The sequence below is a fragment of the Acipenser ruthenus genome, chromosome 30 (assembly GCF_902713425.1).
Source record: "Acipenser ruthenus chromosome 30, fAciRut3.2 maternal haplotype, whole genome shotgun sequence".
NCBI lineage: Eukaryota > Metazoa > Chordata > Actinopteri > Acipenseriformes > Acipenseridae > Acipenser > Acipenser ruthenus.
This window is the reverse complement of record NC_081218.1, coordinates 13,881,407-13,899,563: the sequence shown is the minus strand read 5'-3', so window position 1 is coordinate 13,899,563 and position 18,157 is coordinate 13,881,407. Positions and strand designations below refer to the sequence as shown.

General features: G+C 46.6%; 3 protein-coding genes across 4 annotated transcripts; 1 reads left to right on the top strand and 2 right to left on the bottom strand.

The window, feature by feature from the left end:
• The first annotated feature begins 204 nt into the window (after positions 1–204).
• Positions 205–3,192, top strand: LOC117425695 (glutathione S-transferase Mu 3-like). Its single transcript, XM_034042880.3, has 8 exons — positions 205–362; positions 869–944; positions 1,344–1,408; positions 1,730–1,811; positions 1,898–1,998; positions 2,077–2,172; positions 2,494–2,604; positions 2,900–3,192. Exons 1-8 carry the CDS (start codon positions 327–329, stop codon positions 2,993–2,995), a joined length of 663 nt encoding a protein of 220 aa, XP_033898771.2. The 5' UTR covers positions 205–326; the 3' UTR covers positions 2,996–3,192.
• On the bottom strand, positions 3,185–12,983 carry LOC117964390 (epidermal growth factor receptor kinase substrate 8-like). Of its 2 annotated transcripts, none has more exons than XM_034907705.2 (20): positions 12,708–12,983; positions 11,083–11,158; positions 10,481–10,554; positions 10,137–10,201; positions 9,685–9,843; positions 8,727–8,876; positions 8,404–8,480; positions 8,129–8,262; positions 7,806–7,900; positions 7,500–7,623; positions 7,329–7,402; positions 6,866–6,940; positions 6,526–6,674; positions 6,171–6,321; positions 6,039–6,076; positions 5,587–5,680; positions 5,159–5,278; positions 4,713–4,792; positions 4,421–4,553; positions 3,185–3,929 (listed from the first exon to the last, which is right to left on the bottom strand). In XM_034907705.2, exons 2-20 carry the CDS (start codon positions 11,133–11,135, stop codon positions 3,903–3,905), a joined length of 1,872 nt encoding a protein of 623 aa, XP_034763596.2. In that variant the 5' UTR covers positions 11,136–11,158; positions 12,708–12,983; the 3' UTR covers positions 3,185–3,902. The 2 variants fall into 2 exon arrangements, with proteins under 2 accessions (XP_034763596.2, XP_034763597.2); XM_034907706.2 differs by lacking the exon at positions 12,708–12,983 and adding an exon at positions 11,286–11,422.
• A 717-nt stretch (positions 12,984–13,700) lies between these two features.
• Positions 13,701–17,437, bottom strand: LOC117965997 (ATP synthase F(0) complex subunit B1, mitochondrial-like). Its single transcript, XM_034911225.2, has 7 exons — positions 17,277–17,437; positions 16,196–16,232; positions 15,861–16,006; positions 15,262–15,425; positions 14,855–14,980; positions 14,079–14,258; positions 13,701–13,890 (listed from the first exon to the last, which is right to left on the bottom strand). Exons 1-7 carry the CDS (start codon positions 17,302–17,304, stop codon positions 13,813–13,815), a joined length of 759 nt encoding a protein of 252 aa, XP_034767116.2. The 5' UTR covers positions 17,305–17,437; the 3' UTR covers positions 13,701–13,812.
• Between the last annotated feature and the right edge of the window lie 720 nt (positions 17,438–18,157).

Below are 18,157 nucleotides of genomic sequence, written 5' to 3'. Positions count from 1 at the left end.
TGCAAATACAGAGCCTGATGATGAGCAACTGTAGGCAATCTGCGGTTAGCAACGTAGTGTGATTTTCAATCGAGTTCATTTAAAAACACTCAATTAATAAATACACTGCAGTGGGGTTCAGTACTATGAAGATTAGCAGCTGGGTGCGGTTTACTGGTATTTTGCACTGTAAGTAGTTACGCAACCTGTGAGGGGCAGATTGAATTGAAACTCCAGGCTGCACTGTGATTGGCCAGGCACACTCCGGGTTAGGCTGCTTTTCTTTTCCTTCAGTTACTGAGCTGTCGAGCTGCATTGATTCACCTGGAAAAGGTTGCTGCAACACAATGGTCATGAAACTCGGTTACTGGGATATTCGTGGGGTAAGGGAGGAAGGTTTGTTGTCATGCTGGGGAGATGTGTGGGTTTAGTGTGGACTTTTGCAGATTAGTCACGCAGCTCCGTGCATTATTTATTAGTGTGGGCGTATTGTTTGTACTGCGATAAAAATAAGTTTATGCGGTTTTTTTAAAAAATTGATTTTGCATGCACAGACTTTATTGTTTGTGCACTTTGGTCAAACTTGTAGACTATACCATCGAGTTAATTTGAACCCTAAACGCGCCTTAACCGTGCGTGAGTGTGTACAATGTAACCTGTACGATAGCGGCACGGTAACAGGGCGTGAGTAACGGTTATAGCTTTTTTAAAAAATGTACATGCTGTAAAACGTTTTGCATTACAAAAAAAAAAAAAAAACTCTAGGATTGATTTTTATATAACAGATTTATTCTACAGCTGTACAAAAACAAAACAAAACAAAAAAACGCGGTCTCTCGGCTGGTGCTGCTCCTGCAGATCCTTCCACTCTCGCGCTGTCTCTTTACAGCTGGCTCAGCCCATTCGACTGCTCCTGGAATACACCGGGACCCAGTATGAGGAGAAGCTCTACTCCTGCGGAGAAGGTACGCTGCCTCTATGAAATACTTCTGTATTCACTCCAACGCCAAGCAGCGGAGAGCTTGGTTTAAAAGCGGTGGGTGTAGTAGGCGTGTTTACTGGCAGATTGCTAGTTAAACTGCACAAGACTAAAACAGTGCTGTGGAGAGAGAAGCTGAGAATATTTTGGTTATTAACTTTTTTTTGTATGTAAAGGTAGTTCAGGAAATGCAAATCTGTAATTTCCAACACTGTAAAACTGCTGCGTCCTATTATCTTTGCATAGCACTGGAGTGACTTTGACCTACAGCACAGGAAGTGGTTATGTACGAGGAAGCAGCAGGAGCCTCTATCTGAACCCAAACCAGGTTGCTCTGTTTCAGCACTAACGCACAAGCTCTAAACGCCTGCCTTTGTGTTCACAGCTCCAGACTACGATAAGAGCTGCTGGTTTGATGAGAAGCCCAAGATTGGAATGGATTTTCCCAACGTACGTCTCGTGTGTGTGTGCGTGCATGGCAGTGCATCGGGGATGTCCTGTTTGATTGTGAAGCCAGTCATTGTGGCTTGATGAAAGCAGGGTGTTTATATAGCTGTTTGCACAGTAGTCCACCAAATGGTTCTCGAGTCCTTTTAATAAATGTAACTGATAAGCTTTCAATGATAAGGTTTGCCTTAGTTTGAAGGTAATCCCTCTATGCAGTGCCTAGTGCCCAGACTGGCCTGCTGCTTCAGTAGTCTAGTACACAGATTAGCATGCTGTGATCTACGCTGTATTGAGACCTTGTGGTTGTTTCCATTGGGTTCCCAGCTCCCCTACTTGATGGACGGCGACCACAAGATCTCCCAGAGCAACGCCATCCTGAGGTACATCGCACGCAAGCACAGCATGTGTAAGTGATGCTCCTCCGTGTAAGTGAGGCTGGTTTCACAGATCGCCGCTGCTCTGTGAAACCAGCCTGTGTCTCCGTGGCTGCAGGTGGCAAGACGGAAGAGGAGATGATCCGGGTGGACATCTTGGAGAACCTGGCCATGGATTTCCGGAACGGCTTCGTGATGCTGTGCTACGGCCCTGACTATGTGAGTACCCCCGGGGAGCAGGGCTTTCTGAACCCTCCCTGCAATCAGGAGTCTCACTCTGTGCTGCTGCTTCTTTAGGAGAAGAGGAGGCCGGGGTATGTGTTGCAGCTGCCTGCGATGCTGAAGCAGTACTCCCAGTTCCTGGGGGATCGGAAGTGGTTTGCAGGAGAGAATGTAAGCTGGGGGCTCAAGCTGGGGGGGGGGTTGTGATTTTTTACAAATGTAATGCTAAAATAAAACAGTACGTTTTTATACAGTGTCATCTGCAGGGCATTTCTTAAAATTTTTATAAGCGAGATAAACCCACATGCATTTGACTAAATCAGTAGAGGTGTGGAGACTAGAATAAAGTAAAAATCGAAATACAAAACTACTTGGGTCACCAAGTTCTATAGAGCAAAGCTTTTATTTTGTGTAGGTTTCTGTGACTTGAAGTATTGGTTTGATTGGGGGATGGAAAGTCCTGTTCCTCTGCAGTGGATTTCTCATCCGCAGATCTCGTTTGTGGACTTCATCATGTACGAGCTCTTGGACCAGCACCAGATGTTCGAACCCAAATGCTTGGATGAATTCAAGAACCTGAAGGAATTCCACTGCAGGTTTGAGGTGAAGCGCTTGGGATTCCCATGGCATTCTGCTTGTAGGGCCAGGCTGAGGAGGGTGGTGGGTGTCTCCTTCTAAAAGGAGGGGAGTTACCAAGCCTGTCAGGAACAGATGCATGAGTTTTATTTGCTATGAATACTTGCTCCTTGGGTCTCATTCCAAGTTTTTCCTTTTAACAAAATTGTCCACTGCTAATGGTTCTGTGTAGCCCAGGGCCTGCATCTGACTTCAGTGTGTCCTTGTGCTGCTCATGCCTGTCAGTGGGGATGTGAAACCAGCCTTCTGTTCCTCCTTCTAGGAGTTGGAGAAGATTGCAGCCTTCATGAAATCCAAGAATTTCATAAAGACCCCGGTCAACAACAAGATGGCTCAGTGGGGCGGCAAGAAGGAATGAAAGCCGAACCTCGCTGGAGATCAAGCCCAGTGTAGAGAACGAGCGAGGACAGCCTCCTCACTTCATACTGGAAACTGGGAGCGTTTCACTGGAGTTCCAATCTGTATGTGTCGACTAGCACTGGAGAATCTCCTGTCCTGAATAACTCCAAATAGTGTGAAACAAAACTTAACAATAAAGACAACTGTGTGAAACGACTTTCCTCCTTTTTATTGAATTTATTAATATACAGATGTGCACGTTCAACAGATTTAACAGGCATTAGGCCATGCTTATTTACATGAACAAAAGGAAATAGATTCTTACTAAAATGTTCATCTTCCTACATATTTATAGTCTAGATTTATTTTGTTGATGCTGCTGTATACATTGAAATTACAGAACACATGCAAGGCTGTTAATGTGGATAAACATTGTGAATATGTGCAAATAGCATTTTCTAAGATAAATAGACAGCCTTCTCTCACACTACCAAGGTTAAAGTCCAAGACCAAGTAAAAAGAAGGGTTTTTTTTTTTTAAATATGTAAAAACCACTAAAGAAGGCCTTGAATATAGACCGTATGAGACTGATCTTCTCAAATATTCCTAAGCACTACACTTCACCCAGTGGGTATTAATCTTGCTAACTTTAACTATGAATCACACTGTAGACAATTAAAGAATTCTAGGAGAGAGTTGCACTTTTTTTTTTTTCTCTGTAGATTTTGATTTCTTTTGCAATGGAACTGGGCATGCTTCTATTGTCTTCCTTGGAGTTCCTGGGTGTTCTGATTCTGTGCGTTCCTGGTTCCATTCCTGGGTGTTCTGATTCTGTGCGTTCCGAGTTCCATTTCTTTCAGTGTGGGCGGGGCTGTCACTCAGCACTTGGTTTTCTTCGGGTGGGGGTCTGGCTGCCAGCTCTGCTTTTAATGACCGTAGTTTTCACTGGCGAGCTTTGATGAAGGAAGAGAGAAAGAAAACAGGAGGATTAAAAAATCAACACGTTGAGGGTGATCAGCCAAGGCGTCTGTTTCAAAACAGTTGTTTCGTTTCCCCTGATATTCTTCAGTACCATTCCTCACCCAGGCTGAGTTCGGATTTACTCTGGCTAGTTCTGTACTGCCATCCAACACAGAGCTAGCCCACTGCAGCGCCGACAATACGACTCCCGCTGCGTAGCACATCGATCCAGGCAGGGCTTTACTGGGAGCTGATTTAGACAAGCAGCCCCAGCATTGGGCTTGTGATAAAACCCGGATCAAACCAACACAATTCAATACAATGTGCTTCTCTATAGCATCCCAGGACTCAGAAACAGAATCAATCCAGCTCAAGGGTAAGCTAACCAAGGTCTGAACCCACGAAGGGTCTTCTCTGTACTAAGCAGGATTGTAAAGGTTCGGGATCTCTGTGAATGTGCTCTGTTATAACGTCAGTAACTCACCGCGAGGGAGGACTTGACTGCCTGCAGCTGGAAGAACACTCTACCGCCCTCTTCTGGACAGACGGTCTTGATCTCGTCGCGGGTCATCCCCAGGAGCAAGGAGCCGCTGAGCACCCCCAGGCAACGCACCGTACTGCCGGGGACAAAGCACATGAGTGTGTGCTGACACACACAGCAACACGGGGAGGGGTGGAGAAAGGGACAGCCTCTAGAGAGTGCTACAGGCTATGCTGCACTGTCATTATGGGCTGCACTGAGTGTTTGTAATGTATATAGGGTGGAGTTGTCTTACATTTTGGAGAAGCCCTTGTACTGAAGCCACGCTTTCACTTCCTCAGGCCTGGATTTCCTGTTCAGAGTCGGGGGCAGGTCCTGTGTTGATGGGTAAAGAGAAGGAGATTAAACTCAGGTCACACTTAATTTTTATTACAACAGAGTCTTTTTTTCAGTAAAGACAGACTTTTTAGTTTTCAAATTGATCCGAATGTAATCTGCAGAGGCGTTTACAGCCGGGTCCAGTTTTCAACTTCGCTTGCAAATCGAACTCCTGCAATCTGTGACTCTGACTCTAAATAAAACCACGAGGCTGCAGCTTTCTCTACAGCATTCCCAAATGCCAGACCGCCCTGCCCTCCCTCTGCAAGCAGGCTCATGCCGGTGTGACAGTGAAGGGCTTGCGTCGGACTGTCTGTGATCACAATGTCTCAGCGTGTTTCTGAGAAGGGTGAGATTGTTCACCTGGTAGACGTTGTGCTCCTCCTCCTCCTCCTCCACAGGCTCCAGCACGTTGTTGGGAACAAAGCCTTCCTCTTCTCTGATGTTGCGCGCCCTAAACCACTTCCTGCTCTTATCCAGCACCTGCACGAGCAGAGAGGAAGAGACACACATCCAGCATCACCAGGGGCTGGGCTAGATCCCTAAAGAGGAAAGAACCTAGGGGGAGGGGCGGGGGGTGTGGCTTCAGCTGAGGGACTGCTGTGATTGGATGCATTCTCCGACTTCGGAATGTTTTTAAACGTGTAGTTTAAAGCCCCTAGGTGGACCACTAAAGTCAGCGTTAATATTCTGTAATCTAGGATTACTCTGGGTCATACAGTGATGTTAAGAGGGTACTGTGTTATCCTGTATAGCTGCTGTTCTGCGAGGGGATCCTGTGGAGTTCATACCAGCAGTATTTCCCCCTTCATGATGCTCAGCTCCTGGCTGTTTCTGGCCATGAAGTCGTACATCACCCGCATGAAGTGAGGCTGCTCGTTGGCGCTGAATGAACACAGAGCAGAAGCGTTAACAGTGTCTGATGAGACTGGCCCACACAATCCAAGCACAGTGAGATGCACCTGCGCTGGCCCTGAGGGCAGCGGGTGAACAAACTCAAATATAAACTGTCCTAGTGCTCTACAACTGTACAGAGCTGCTGCTGCTGCAGATTCCTACACAGAGGCATCCCGCTTTCTTCCAAAACTGAACACATTCTAGTCGTCCTTAGCTTATAAATTGGTTTCATTATTATAAAATCGATATTTTTTTTAAGTTCTATTCTTTAATCTTATATAAAACAACAAGCCTATCCCAGTATCTTATTCTTGAATCTCTGCCACGGACTGCATTCAACACATACCGGATAGGTGGGAAGCTCCTCGGGTCAGAATTTGGTTGCTAGAAAAGAGAAATGTAATTAAATCACACATATAGTAGAGGCTGGTGACTCTGCTACTGACAAACCGATCCGAACACACCCGGGCGCTCCCACCTGCTCAGGGACGGTCCTGCTGCTTCTCTGGCTCTGACGTTCTCTGTGATCCCGTTCCAGGTTCCGTGTCAGTTCTGGAACAGGGGGTTCCCACCCATCGGAAAACTCTGGAACGTAGGGCGGGATCGAGTCTGTGTCCGGCCAGAGTGATCTAGAAAAAAAAAAAAAAAATCGGTCGATTTACCTCCTGGGAATTCTCCACAGTTTGAAGCCAAACAGGCATGCTCCGACAGCCACTACCTTCAGCAGTAGGTGGTTATGACTAACAAGCAGTACCGCAGTTTCATATCTATCACCAACCAAGGATATGAGTAACACATATCCTGCAGTGAAAGGTCTGTTGAGGAGACTGTACCTGGGCAGGTTCCAAGCTTCCCCCAAGGACTTCCAGAGGCGGTGCTCATCGGGAGTGACGTTGTTCTTCAGCAGCTCGAGGGCTGGCTGGATCAGCAGGGGGCTGAGGATGGAGGCGGGGAGGTCGGGCTCGGGGCAGTGTGACATGATCTGGAAGGGGAAAGAGCACACAAAGCCGCTGACAAAGAACACTAGGCAGGGAAATGATTGTGATCATCTGAGAGGGAATCGAATTGAATCAGGATGTTTCAGAAATGAATGATGCACCTCACTTTTTATATTGGAGCCTGGAGTGGAATGAATAAGTGGATTAAAATCACATGAAAAAGTAAATGACTTACAAAGCTGAGTGCTGGGAAGAGCACGTGGACCAGATCGCTTGCACTCGGGTTTTGGATTCGACCGTCCAGCTTACCCTGAATGAAAACAAGTTTACAGGCTAGTGAGAGAAACGAAAGAGCTTGGTAATCCACTAGACAAATCGTCAATGCAGCACAGGGTCTAAGAGCTCACGCGATGAGGCGAACTAACCAACTGTTTTCCCTCCCTAAGCCTGTGGGCCCCCCAGCCACCACCTGCAACTTGGCAAGACCGGGATTCGATCCAACAAGCTCCTGATCGCTTGACTCTCCATGCATGACAGTGAGAGCTAGAGACCGATTACTGGGAGCGGAAGAGAAGGGCTGCAGAGGACTGCAACATCTTAAAGGCATATACATCAATATGTGCAACCACATAGCATGGTGAAAGAGGTGTAACTGAGCGTGCGAACCACATTAAAACCATGCACGTGTATTTACATACCAGCAGATTGAATCCATATTTCATTTTCTGGAGACAGGAGGCAAACTCTTGGAGTGACGGTAACCCAGCAGCGCCTGCGGAGAGAAACAGAAGCCAGCAGAGTCAGTCGTGCTCACTCTGCCACTCTGCCACTCATTGGATTGGTAAAGGCTGGCACTATATTTTGCTCGCCTTTCTCGTTCTTGCTTTTCTTCTTGCTCTTCTTGTCCTTCTTGCCGGTGCTCTGAGCCGCCACGCCTTCGTTCAGCTGCTGGGTGAAGAGCTCCACATCACTCAGCACGTGATTGAGGATCTCCTGCAGGGACAGAGAGAGGGACAGAGAGAGAGAGAGTCAGGCGTACTTAGAGAAGCGCTCCTTCGAGGGGTTAGCGGACTCGATTCTCAGAGCTCTTCACACCAAACTCCCATCCGCACGACGTCTGATCTCTCTGTAAATGGCAATTACAGCTTGGGCTGAAACAGCTGAAGTCGACTGACCGTATTCCTCTGGGATTTGACCATGTCGATTTCAGGCTCCTCTCGCTTCCTCTCTTCGTCCCTGGGGGGGTGTTGGTCAAAGTTAGGGAACTCATCTGAAACACACAAGGCAATACGGGACGGGTAAACCTATAATATTGCCACCCCACCCCCTCAAACAAATCTTTAAGGTGTTTTTGTTTACCTTTGTTTTTCGTACTTGCTGCTGAGTGATAGATATTCTTAGCACCCTAATATCTTTTAATCCGTTTGGTTTTGCGTGATTAAATCCATACAACACCCTACCTGTGCGTAAAGTAACTGTGATGAAAATAAACCTTTACCATAATCCGGGCCGTCCCAGGAAGGGATGGACTGATCCGGACCGGACCATCTGTTCTCATGCTGCGGGGGAGGCAGGGGTTTTCCCTGGAACCTCCCTGGTGCTGGCTGGGCTAACATGCTCTCAAGATCGTTCCTGGGGGGAAACAGGAAACAGAACGTTCTTTCTGGAAGCACAGGGATGGCGTGAGGGAACAAAGTCTGCAGTATTATAACTGATAACGCATCTCTCAGCTCATGAAAACGCCAGAGCAATGCCTGGACCGGTGCTCTTTACCTGATGTTGTCCTGGTCTCCTCGGCCGTCTCTCTTCTCCTGGAGCAGCTTCTCCATGTCGCTCTGAATGTGCTCAGCCTGCGGAGAGGAGGAGGAGGGATGGTGGTCACTCCAAGGGGCATGGACACACTAGTACTGAGACAGGCTGCCACGATCCAAACTGTTTATCAAGCAAACCCGCTTCGTCATTTTTACCCGTGTGGTGCTACGGCTCGCTGTGATGCAGGAGGGTATGTCAGCTAGCGAGGTAGGAATAGTGCCCCCTCCTGTCTTGAGCAGTGAATGTAGGAGCCTGTGCGGGCGCCTCTCTGCAGGACCACTCACCCCGACCTCCTCGCACTGGAACAGGAAGACGCTGCAGCCCCTCCTGCTGCGCTCTCGCACCGTCACCGTCAGGATGGAGTTGTAGACGCAGCTCTGCAGCACGGCTGTGCACTCCTGCACACTGTCCAGAGAGAAGGACTCCAGCTCCTCCTGCGCGCACACACAGAGAGAGATGAGCCACACACACACACACACACAGAGAGAGAGAGACGAGACACACACACACACACACACACACAGACGAGCCGAGACACACACACACACACACACACACACAGAGAGACGAGCCGAGACACACACACACACACAGAGACGAGCAGAGACACACACACACACACACACACACAGAGACGAGCAGAGACACACACACACACACACAGACGAGCCGAGACACACACACACACACACACACACACACAGAGACAAGGAGACACACACACACACACACAGAGACAAGCAGAGACACACACACACACACACACACACAGAGACAAGCAGAGACACACACACACACACACAGATACGAGCAGAGACACACAAACACACACACACACACACAGAGACAAGCAGAGACACACAGAGAGACGAGCCGAGACACACACACACAGAGGAGATAAGAAGTGAGATTAAAGTGATTGCAGCTTGGGGCAAGTCAATAAACAACAATGCAACCTGGCTATTGTGATGTCATACTGCTGGGAAGTCCATTTCAATACGAGTGCTGATGTGTCCAAAAGGGTGACATCACTGTAGACTACTGCACAGTATCCCACCCCCCTAGAGCCAGAATGCTGAATATACACAATACGGGATGTGAGGTCTGGCATTGGGAGTGGGATATGACTATGAGGATCACGATAAGCTTGTACACCTCTGGTGTTTCATGGTATAAAAACCCTGAACTGGACCGGTCTGGTTGGAATGACCGCTCGTTGCCTGGCCCCCGGACCCTCCTCACCTTGGTCTCAATGTCGGTCAGCTGCAGGCTGCCGTCCTTGACCTGCAGGATCATGTCCTGACCCCACACCCGGCCCTTGTCGTCCAGCAGCTTGAGCCTCGCGATACAGTCGTCCACGCTCCGCACCTCCTTCTGGTCAAGCCCGCAGGTGAACAGGTGCTGCGGACACAACGAGACCGCAGCTCACAGGACCACGTGCTTTATAACTGTTTCATTTAGCAAGGCCTCAATGCACGGATGCCAGCAGCTGGCTCCTGGCAGAGTCATGACATCAGGGTGTTGAAAGGAGACACAGCGGTTGGAAGTCCCGAAGGATGCTTGGAGACTCTAAGGGGATGGCATGCCATCTTCCTCACACAGCACTGCTTGCTGCAGCGGTGGAAGGGGAGCTAAGCAGAGCTATTGTATCGAGGTCAGCTGGCTTCACACGGACAGCATTTACATCACCTTACCTCCACTCTGTATTCAAAATTGTCTGGCTGTTTCAACATGGACTCTGCATACTCCTTCCTCTGTTCTGTTGAGAAAACAACGGAAAGGCGAGCGCTTAAAGCAAACAGAAATACTGTAAGCACAGTAAAGTCAAGAACATTCCTGCTGCGATTTTATATAAATACTAAAAAGAAGTGGACATTTATATAACATTTCACTATGTTTTGTGGTCATGCATATTTAAAAAGATACACATGGTTTACACAGATAGATAAATCTATTTCCCTTCCATGCGGGTTGGCCATGCCTTCCCCATGCTACACAAGGTGTCACGGGGAGCTGTCTGAGGGGGAGCAGTGCTTACGGTATATGGTCTTGGCGCTGGGTCGAGAGATACTGCCGGACCTCTGTGCTACCGGACCATCTGGACTGTACCCACTGAAACAGAATCAGAACATGGATCAAGGATCCCCTCTCTGTAAATCAGACTCCAAAGTAGTATAAAAGCTTACCGCTGTATTTTTGCAGTCTTACCACGCTGGGTTGCCATGTTCATGAATATGCTTTACCGTACCTCGCTGTTCTTTACAAGGCTGCCCTGTGCTTCATTACACTTTGCTGTGCTTTTACAATGGGAAACTTTTCTAAAGGTGAGGAGGCAAACTACCTGACCTCAATAATCTCACTGGCTTTCACACATGCTTTATACTGTGAGGAGTATGAATCATACAGTCTGGCATCAAAGGCATGATTGCTAAGGTTTCCTCTCTATCTCTTTCAGGGGCAAAAAGGTGTTCATGCAAAGAGGAACGAATGGAGATTGTCAGCAGTTTGATATCGATGCCCGGGCCACTGTGACAGACGTTACATTTTCATGGGAAGGCCCAGGGTGTTTGTATCGATAAGGTGTTCAAACCGTCCCAAGGCAGTTCCCTAACACGGAGAGGAAGAGCTGGAAAACCCTACTTGGAGTGGGAGTATCCTCCAGTGTCGTCTGAGTGGTACTGGTCTCGATACATCCTTCAAGGTGAGCTTCAATGATCTGGAACAGAGAAAATCCACGTCTGTAAGCGACACAGGCTTCTGTGTGCTGCACAGCACTACCTGGCAATGCTCCAGCAAGGGAAATGCGCTGTACACTGTAATAAAACACGATGAAAACAACTCACGTCTTCCCGCTTGCATGAAGGTGGAAGGTTTTAACCTCCCGATACGGTAAGAATCTGCCAACCAGCGCTGTTTCAAACCCCAGTGAAACAACACACACAAAAAAAAACAACTCAACCGGAATGCTCTGCTTGCTCTCTTTAATTATGGACGGAAAAGCGGGTTAATGTTTAATTCAATTTGGTTTTCTGTGACGTCAGAAGTGGGCGTGTCTTGGAACAGAGAATCTGTTAACATTCCAAGCACCTGATTAATTTCATTAGCCTTGGTTAGCAGAATAAACTGAAGGAATTCCTCAAGGGTGTAACCCTGCGTTTCTATCAGCTGGACCTTATCATAAAACGGTGTGATCTGTTGATATCGCAGACGCCAATGTGGCAAGAAGGCAGAAGCACCATAGAAATGTTACTCATGTGACTGGTGTACACTGTGAAATATACGAGATGCATCTCCCTGTTCCTGTCATGACAGGACACTAGGTGTGCCAGATCCACTCCCTACTGTAATGCTAATGTGATATGGTTGCAATGGGCGAGTTCACCTAACCCCACTGCACTGGAAAGAATTTTTTCAGGGTACATTATTGTGTTGAAACTGTGCAAAGGGCACCTGCTATCTGCCAAGAGAGAATGAAACTTTGAACTCAGAGAGAACATCGGAGTCTCAGGGTGTGATAAATAACTAAGCGTCATAAAACTCTCACGATGTTTATTCATGAACATTCACACAGACAGACATTGAGTAACAAGTTAATGTACCTGCTCTAAATCCGAGAACTCAACAGAGCTGCGCCATCTCTAAACACCGCGTAAAGACACCGGGAGGCATCTCCGCAAAGCGTTTACTCCAGCCTTTAATGAGTTTGTTTGTCCTAACACCTGTTCATTTTTCTAAACCAGAACCAAACAACTAACTGATATTACTTCGAGGTCTCTTTAGCGCTCTCATTGCGTTGTCTTTTAAATTAGTTACGTTAACTAATTAATTTTCAAAAAAAAATTGAATTTAAGAAATGGACGAAACGCTTTGAAAATATGGTCCCAGGATCCTTATGATATCTCCACAGCGTTAATACAGAATCTCTTAAGACTCATGAGGGTTCACGTCACACTATCAGGCCCAGCATTTGACACTGAATACAAATTATAGCCACTATATATATACACACATAACCAAATCGAAATCTGTGCAAACTTCCAGATGTGGTTACATACAAATGAAGCAATGACGCTGCCCTATTATTCACATCCACTAGCGCAACACACTCCTCTATGGTGACAAAACTACTGTACTTTCAAATCAAGCGTCAGTGTTGTTTTCATATCCACTTTCTGATGGACAAAGACAACAGAAAATGTCAACGCTTGACCAAGGATTCTTGAGCCATCGCCTTTGATTAACTACAAATAAAATAACTGCAGTACCTTATTGTAGTGTTCTGTTCTTTCTCCCTGTAACGAATTAATTCGGCGCTTCCTTTCCTTGTGTGTACATTTCAACACATCACTCGATCACTCTCCCAGCAACAATGAAAACACGCAGGAAGACCCAAAACGCCATAAAAGCGGAGTAAAGTCCACCTGCTCCCGGCACACTGGTGAGCGAGCAAGGTGTGGATAAGCAGGGCGCGCCTGATTCAAAGGGGTTTTGTGCTCAATTAGAACTCATACGTGAACACCCAGCCCTGCTTTCATTGCCGGTGGGTGATAATGAGGTACAGGCGGCTTCAACGGCTCTGTGAACGTTTTATACAGCAGCTATTGATTAGCTTAATGCTTTCAATAAAAATGTTAAAATCCCACTGCCACTTCCCTCCCGTTAATATTTCCACTTCTAATTTTCACAGCGCAACAGCGACACCTGGTGAACAATGTAGAATATAGACTGACACTGTTTAACTGCCCGCACGGCAGCAGTAATTAGACAGAAAGCAGGTGTGCTTTAACTGGCTTGTTTTTTGGTCCGGACAGGTCCTAAACAATCCTTTCAAAAACATCGCTTTCCAGCGCACATTAAATGCAAATACTTGACTTATTGAGTCTAACCCCCACTGGGTTGAAATCAGCTGACACTGTTTTTGTTTTAAGTTTCATTTGACCACATTACAATAAAAAGGAAAACGTATACGCAGCAGAATTAATGCATATCCCAAACAAAATAACTGGGGTTCACAAACCTGACTATCTGGGAAGGTGCTGGAGGTGCTAAGGTCAGAACATTTGGTCGTGCAGAATTGACTGCATCTTGCTCTCCACCACATCTGACATTATTATTATTATTATTATTATTATTTATTTCTTAGCAGACGCCCTTATCCAGGGCGACTTATTTTGATGCTGCACACACAATGACTAGAACAGATCATTTTTTCAGAAGAAGACTAACACAAGCACAGATTCCAAAGAAGCAGACGACAGTTTAAGAGGAAATAGGTTTATTTATAATTAAACACACTGAACAGTTCTCTGGAGACACAGGGGACGGTGGTCTGAAGATGATTTCTGACGTCCTTCGGGGGGTAAGTGCTGATTAGACAGTGGGCCGCGCCTGTTCTATCTTGGCTAACATTTTCAGATCAGTGATGCACTTGGCAATGCTCTCCTTCTCCTGTGAAAGGAAACACAGTTTACATGTTAACATTACTAAGGGGTGTCTGATTTCTGTGAGGGGAAGCGCTTTCTGTTGCATTCAGTTTTGTATTTTATTTTTTACAATCCCCACAAGCTGGAGTGGAAAAGTCCTCAAGCACCCACGTGAAATGGCCCATGGCCCCAGCCTGCAGCGTGCTGGCGTACCTGCTGAGGCGTGATGCTCTTCACCACACTTTTCTCCACCCAGCTGACCAGGTGCTCCTGCTCCATGCGTCTCTGCAGGTTCTGAAGTGCGATCTGGTAGTCCAGGCGTTTCTTCACCTCGTTGGTCACCATGTGCAGCCTCTCTCTGTAGTTGATCTCCAGCAGCATGGCCACGTTGTTCTACAAAGAGGAGGAGAAAGAACGCGCTCTGTACAAAAAGCACGCCATGTCTTCAAGACGTTTCATCTAGCATCAGAGTGGGTTTTCCACTTCCCCTTATTAAGTGGTTAAAAACATTTAAAAAGCACGTTGAATTACAGAATCTGTTTTTTTTACACAATGAATTATGAATGCCTTAGAAAAACAGGACCCAGTATCCCTTCATGTTTCATGCTTAACATCCAGAAGTGATAGACCTCCCCATATACAACGATGGAGTGACTGCAGTTAAAGTTCAGTCACTCTGAGGACTTTTCAACACGCAAGTTAACAGCTTGGCTACTTCTACCACAGTCGTCTATTAAGAAAATTAGTAAAACCTGCATTCAAGAAAACACGTTTTTTGGGATTGATGATGTACTGTAGTTTCACATTTAGTTTCGCCGTACAACAAAATAGAAATCTGTGTGTAAACTTCCATATGTGGTTACATGCAAATGAAGCAACAACGCTGCCCTATTCACATCCACTAGCGCAAAACACACTCCTCTTCTCTGGTCAGAAAACTACTAAATAAAAGCGCCAGGAGCCTCTGGGCTGGATGGTAAGATTGTCACCCTCTTAGCATCGAACAGGTTCTGCCTGCCCTCGGCTCTCCACTGCTCCTTCTTCTCATCTTCAATGGCTTGCTGCAGGTTGCTGACTGCCAGCTCTTTCACTTCTCGCACCTTGGATACTTTCTCCTGTGAAACACAAGACCAGCACAAGCTGAGGAGCAGGAACCCAAACCGTGCGCAAATAGCAAAACTCCAAACTACAATCAGAAACATTTCTTACTGCATCCTTAATTCTTTCCTTCTGCCCCCCCCCCCACATACATTATGCATTCATGCAATTAAATGCAACTTTTCAGAATAGCCATCTTGCACATTTTTGTATTATGGTCGTATGCCTTCCTCTCACAAGGTGAGCAATAACCCGTCACCATTCTTATCAGTACAGCAATACAAAAAAGGGTTCCTACGTCGTTCAGTTTGTCAGCGAACGCGGCCACGCTGGGTCCGAACTTCTTGATCCCATAAACGATGACGATACCGATGGACGCAGCAGCAAATGTTTCATGGTTAATCACGTAGATTTCCTTCGACAGCAGGTACGTCAGGAGACCTGTTCCCAGCACGTAGGGGCCTGCAGACATCAACACATGCTTAGACTTTGGGATGCGTAGTTTAGGTCTGAATCAATGCAATGGGCATCCAGGTAGAGTTTCTAGAAACAAGACTACTGTTCCCTAAACAGTTCTGTATTTCCCCAGATCACTTCACCCCACTAACTAATAGTCTGTGTGCACACAAAATAAATAATTCTAATATAACCGAGTTCTTTGTAGCATTGAGTTATACTTTACTTACAACTGTAATTCAATAAATATGCAAAGTTGCACGTTCTATAACACTGGTTCCCGAGATGTAGTCGAGTCCAGGTTTTCACTCCAACAGGCTCCAAGATAGTTAACTGAACCTGCTAAGAGAGTCCATTAACTAATTTAGGACCTGGTTAGAATAAAGACCAGGACTGGAGCACATCAAGGGCCAGAGTGAAGCACCAGTGTCCTATACTGACCTGTGACACCAGTTTTGGGGTACAGAAACTGGAAGATCTCCTCAGGAATCAAGCCGTAGCGCACTTTGCCTCCTTTCTCGGGCAGCGCGGGGACTGGAGCCAGACTCTGCTGGCTGGTGTGGACTGACCGGGATGCCTGTACCAGACTGGGGGAAAAAACACAAGATCACAGCTTAAAAGCTGCGCCAGCAAAACTAGAGGTTACAGGGCTCAGTAGCCTCCCCACACCAATAGAGGTCTGTGGTCTGCTCCTAGCCTAGAAGCTTTAGCTCCACAGCAGAGAACCTGGGATAACACACCATAAGAGTTTCTTAAAACAAAAAATAACAGCTTACCCAGCACCAAGAGGGGCCGTGCTCTTCAGGACAGGAGCTAGGGATACAAAGCAGAAGGGACGGTCAATTCACGTCAAGCTCTCCTGCTTCTCTCATACATGAACTGCATGCCCTGGATCACTGCTGAGAGTCCCCAATATAAGTGGATAGCCAGCCCTGGTACTGTATGTACACTAGCAGTCAGGGATGGAAATAACTCTCTCATTGCATAGCAGTTCACCCTACTCCAGATCTTTCAATGAGCTTCATGGCACACCTGATCATACGCAAAGACAAACAGTAGAGGTCAGAAGCTGGAAGCCCTGAATGGCCCTGACTGCTACACAAAGACTCCATCAGATTGATTTCATTTTGCAGCAAAACATTTTTTGTGTTTTTATATATATATATATATATATATATATATATATATATAAATAGGTTTTACAATACAACAAAAACTACCTGCTGTTGCACCTACTGGCGTGAGGAAGCTGGCGGTGTGTTTTAGGATTACCAACGAGGACTGCAATATACAAAACGCAGCCATCCTCAACCTTATCACTCAATACTTTCATTACTTTGAAATATATGACGTTACAGGACCGGCACCTGACGCGTGTAAGAGACTGCCGGGACCTTACCTCGTCAGATTTAGTACAGATAGACCAAAACAAAAACGAGCGTGTCTGGAAATCCCTTTAGGAGAACAGAAAACCAGACTGACAGCATTTCACCTAATCACTAAATCGCGCAACATGCAGTCACGTTAACAGTCAGCTGGTTTTGAAATGCATTCCTGCAGGCCTGTACTGATTCAATACAATCTGGTTCGTGTTTTACCCTTCATTTAAATCACACTGTACTGGCACTACTTAAAAACACGACTCTTTCTCCTGCTCCCGCTGCAGCAGGAGACATTTTTATAAGAGTACGGCCCTCGTTTGCAGTGTTAAGGACATTGCAAAGACAGGACACCTCTGTAATATCCTGTCCCTTTCCCTCTGGCTGACCGGCAGCGGCCCTGGCTTCGGTTTACCCTTCAGCTTGGTTCCAGGCTCAAACTATAAAACTCTCACGTCGATATTTTGTCTGAACGTACCTGAAACGAAGACCAATCTGGACAACATGTTGCGTCTCTCGCTGTGCGCGTTTGTACAAGGCCGGGCTGTCTTTGTTTTCCACGCCGCTTTCCCTTCCTCTGCTCTCGGCCTGTCTGGTGCCCTTCTACCGCGGTGAGGGACAACGGAGTGTTGAGACTGCGCAGAATCCAAACTGCCCGAGTTCACGGCAACCACTCATCGCGAGAGTCCTCACAGTCACGCGGTCAGAGGGAATGGTGGATGTGAAGCAAAAACGGGGCGCCATATTGGTAAAGGCAAACCGGGGTGGTCGCTATTTCATATGAACGCCCTGTATGGACTTCACTCCCAATGTCGGACAACTTTTGCTGCCTGCCAACACCTATTGTAAATAGTGTTTTTTTTTTTTTTGTTTGTTTTTTAAGAACACAAAATGGTTTAATATACGGTACCACTTCAGTATTCTGATGCATATACATTTTTGGGAAATTGGAACCATTAAAAAAAAGAGGTGATGGGGAGGTTTCTAAGTCAGCTCTTTGATTTATGAAATACATGCACAGCGCTGGCCTGGTAGGGCAATTCTGACTCTAGAAGGAATGCAGTGGCAATTCAGCAGATGGCACACACGATGGCTTCTGGGACTCACTTCAGCTGACAAATAGCATCTGCTGCACACAACCATAAGGATCTCCTGCGGAACAGTCTTCTGTGAGATTTGCAATCCTCATGTCCAATAGTATCCCAGTACACAGACAGAGCAGAGAAATCAGACAGTCCTAGACCGGAGCAACAGGCAGGAGAACAAGTTGGAAGCGTTTTGGATTTCTGCCTTTCATTCATAAATTTAGAATTGCTCCCACATGTACCATGGCATCTTTCTGGTAATTGCTTTTTGATT

Excerpts from the sequence above, each read along its gene's own strand:
- LOC117425695 (XM_034042880.3), top strand. The coding sequence starts at position 327 with ATGGTCATGAAACTCGGTTACTGGGATATTCGTGGG. Across the intron at positions 945-1,343 it reads GCTCTACTCCTGCGGAGAAG|CTCCAGACTACGATAAGAGC; the intron begins GTACGCTGCCTC and ends TTGTGTTCACAG. Across the intron at positions 1,409-1,729 it reads TTGGAATGGATTTTCCCAAC|CTCCCCTACTTGATGGACGG; the intron begins GTACGTCTCGTG and ends TTGGGTTCCCAG.
- LOC117964390 (XM_034907705.2), bottom strand. The coding sequence starts at position 11,135 with ATGTATCGAGACCAGTACCACTCAGACGACACTGGAGGATACTCCCAC. Across the intron at positions 6,941-7,328 it reads AATATGGATTCAATCTGCTG|GGTAAGCTGGACGGTCGAAT; the intron begins GTATGTAAATAC and ends GTTTTCATTCAG. Across the intron at positions 6,675-6,865 it reads TCTTCCCAGCACTCAGCTTT|ATCATGTCACACTGCCCCGA; the intron begins GTAAGTCATTTA and ends TTCCCCTTCCAG.
- LOC117965997 (XM_034911225.2), bottom strand. The coding sequence starts at position 17,304 with ATGTTGTCCAGATTGGTCTTCGTTTCAG. Across the intron at positions 15,426-15,860 it reads CCCCAAAACTGGTGTCACAG|GCCCCTACGTGCTGGGAACA; the intron begins GTCAGTATAGGA and ends TGATGTCTGCAG. Across the intron at positions 13,891-14,078 it reads AGAGCATCACGCCTCAGCAG|GAGAAGGAGAGCATTGCCAA; the intron begins GTACGCCAGCAC and ends TTCCTTTCACAG.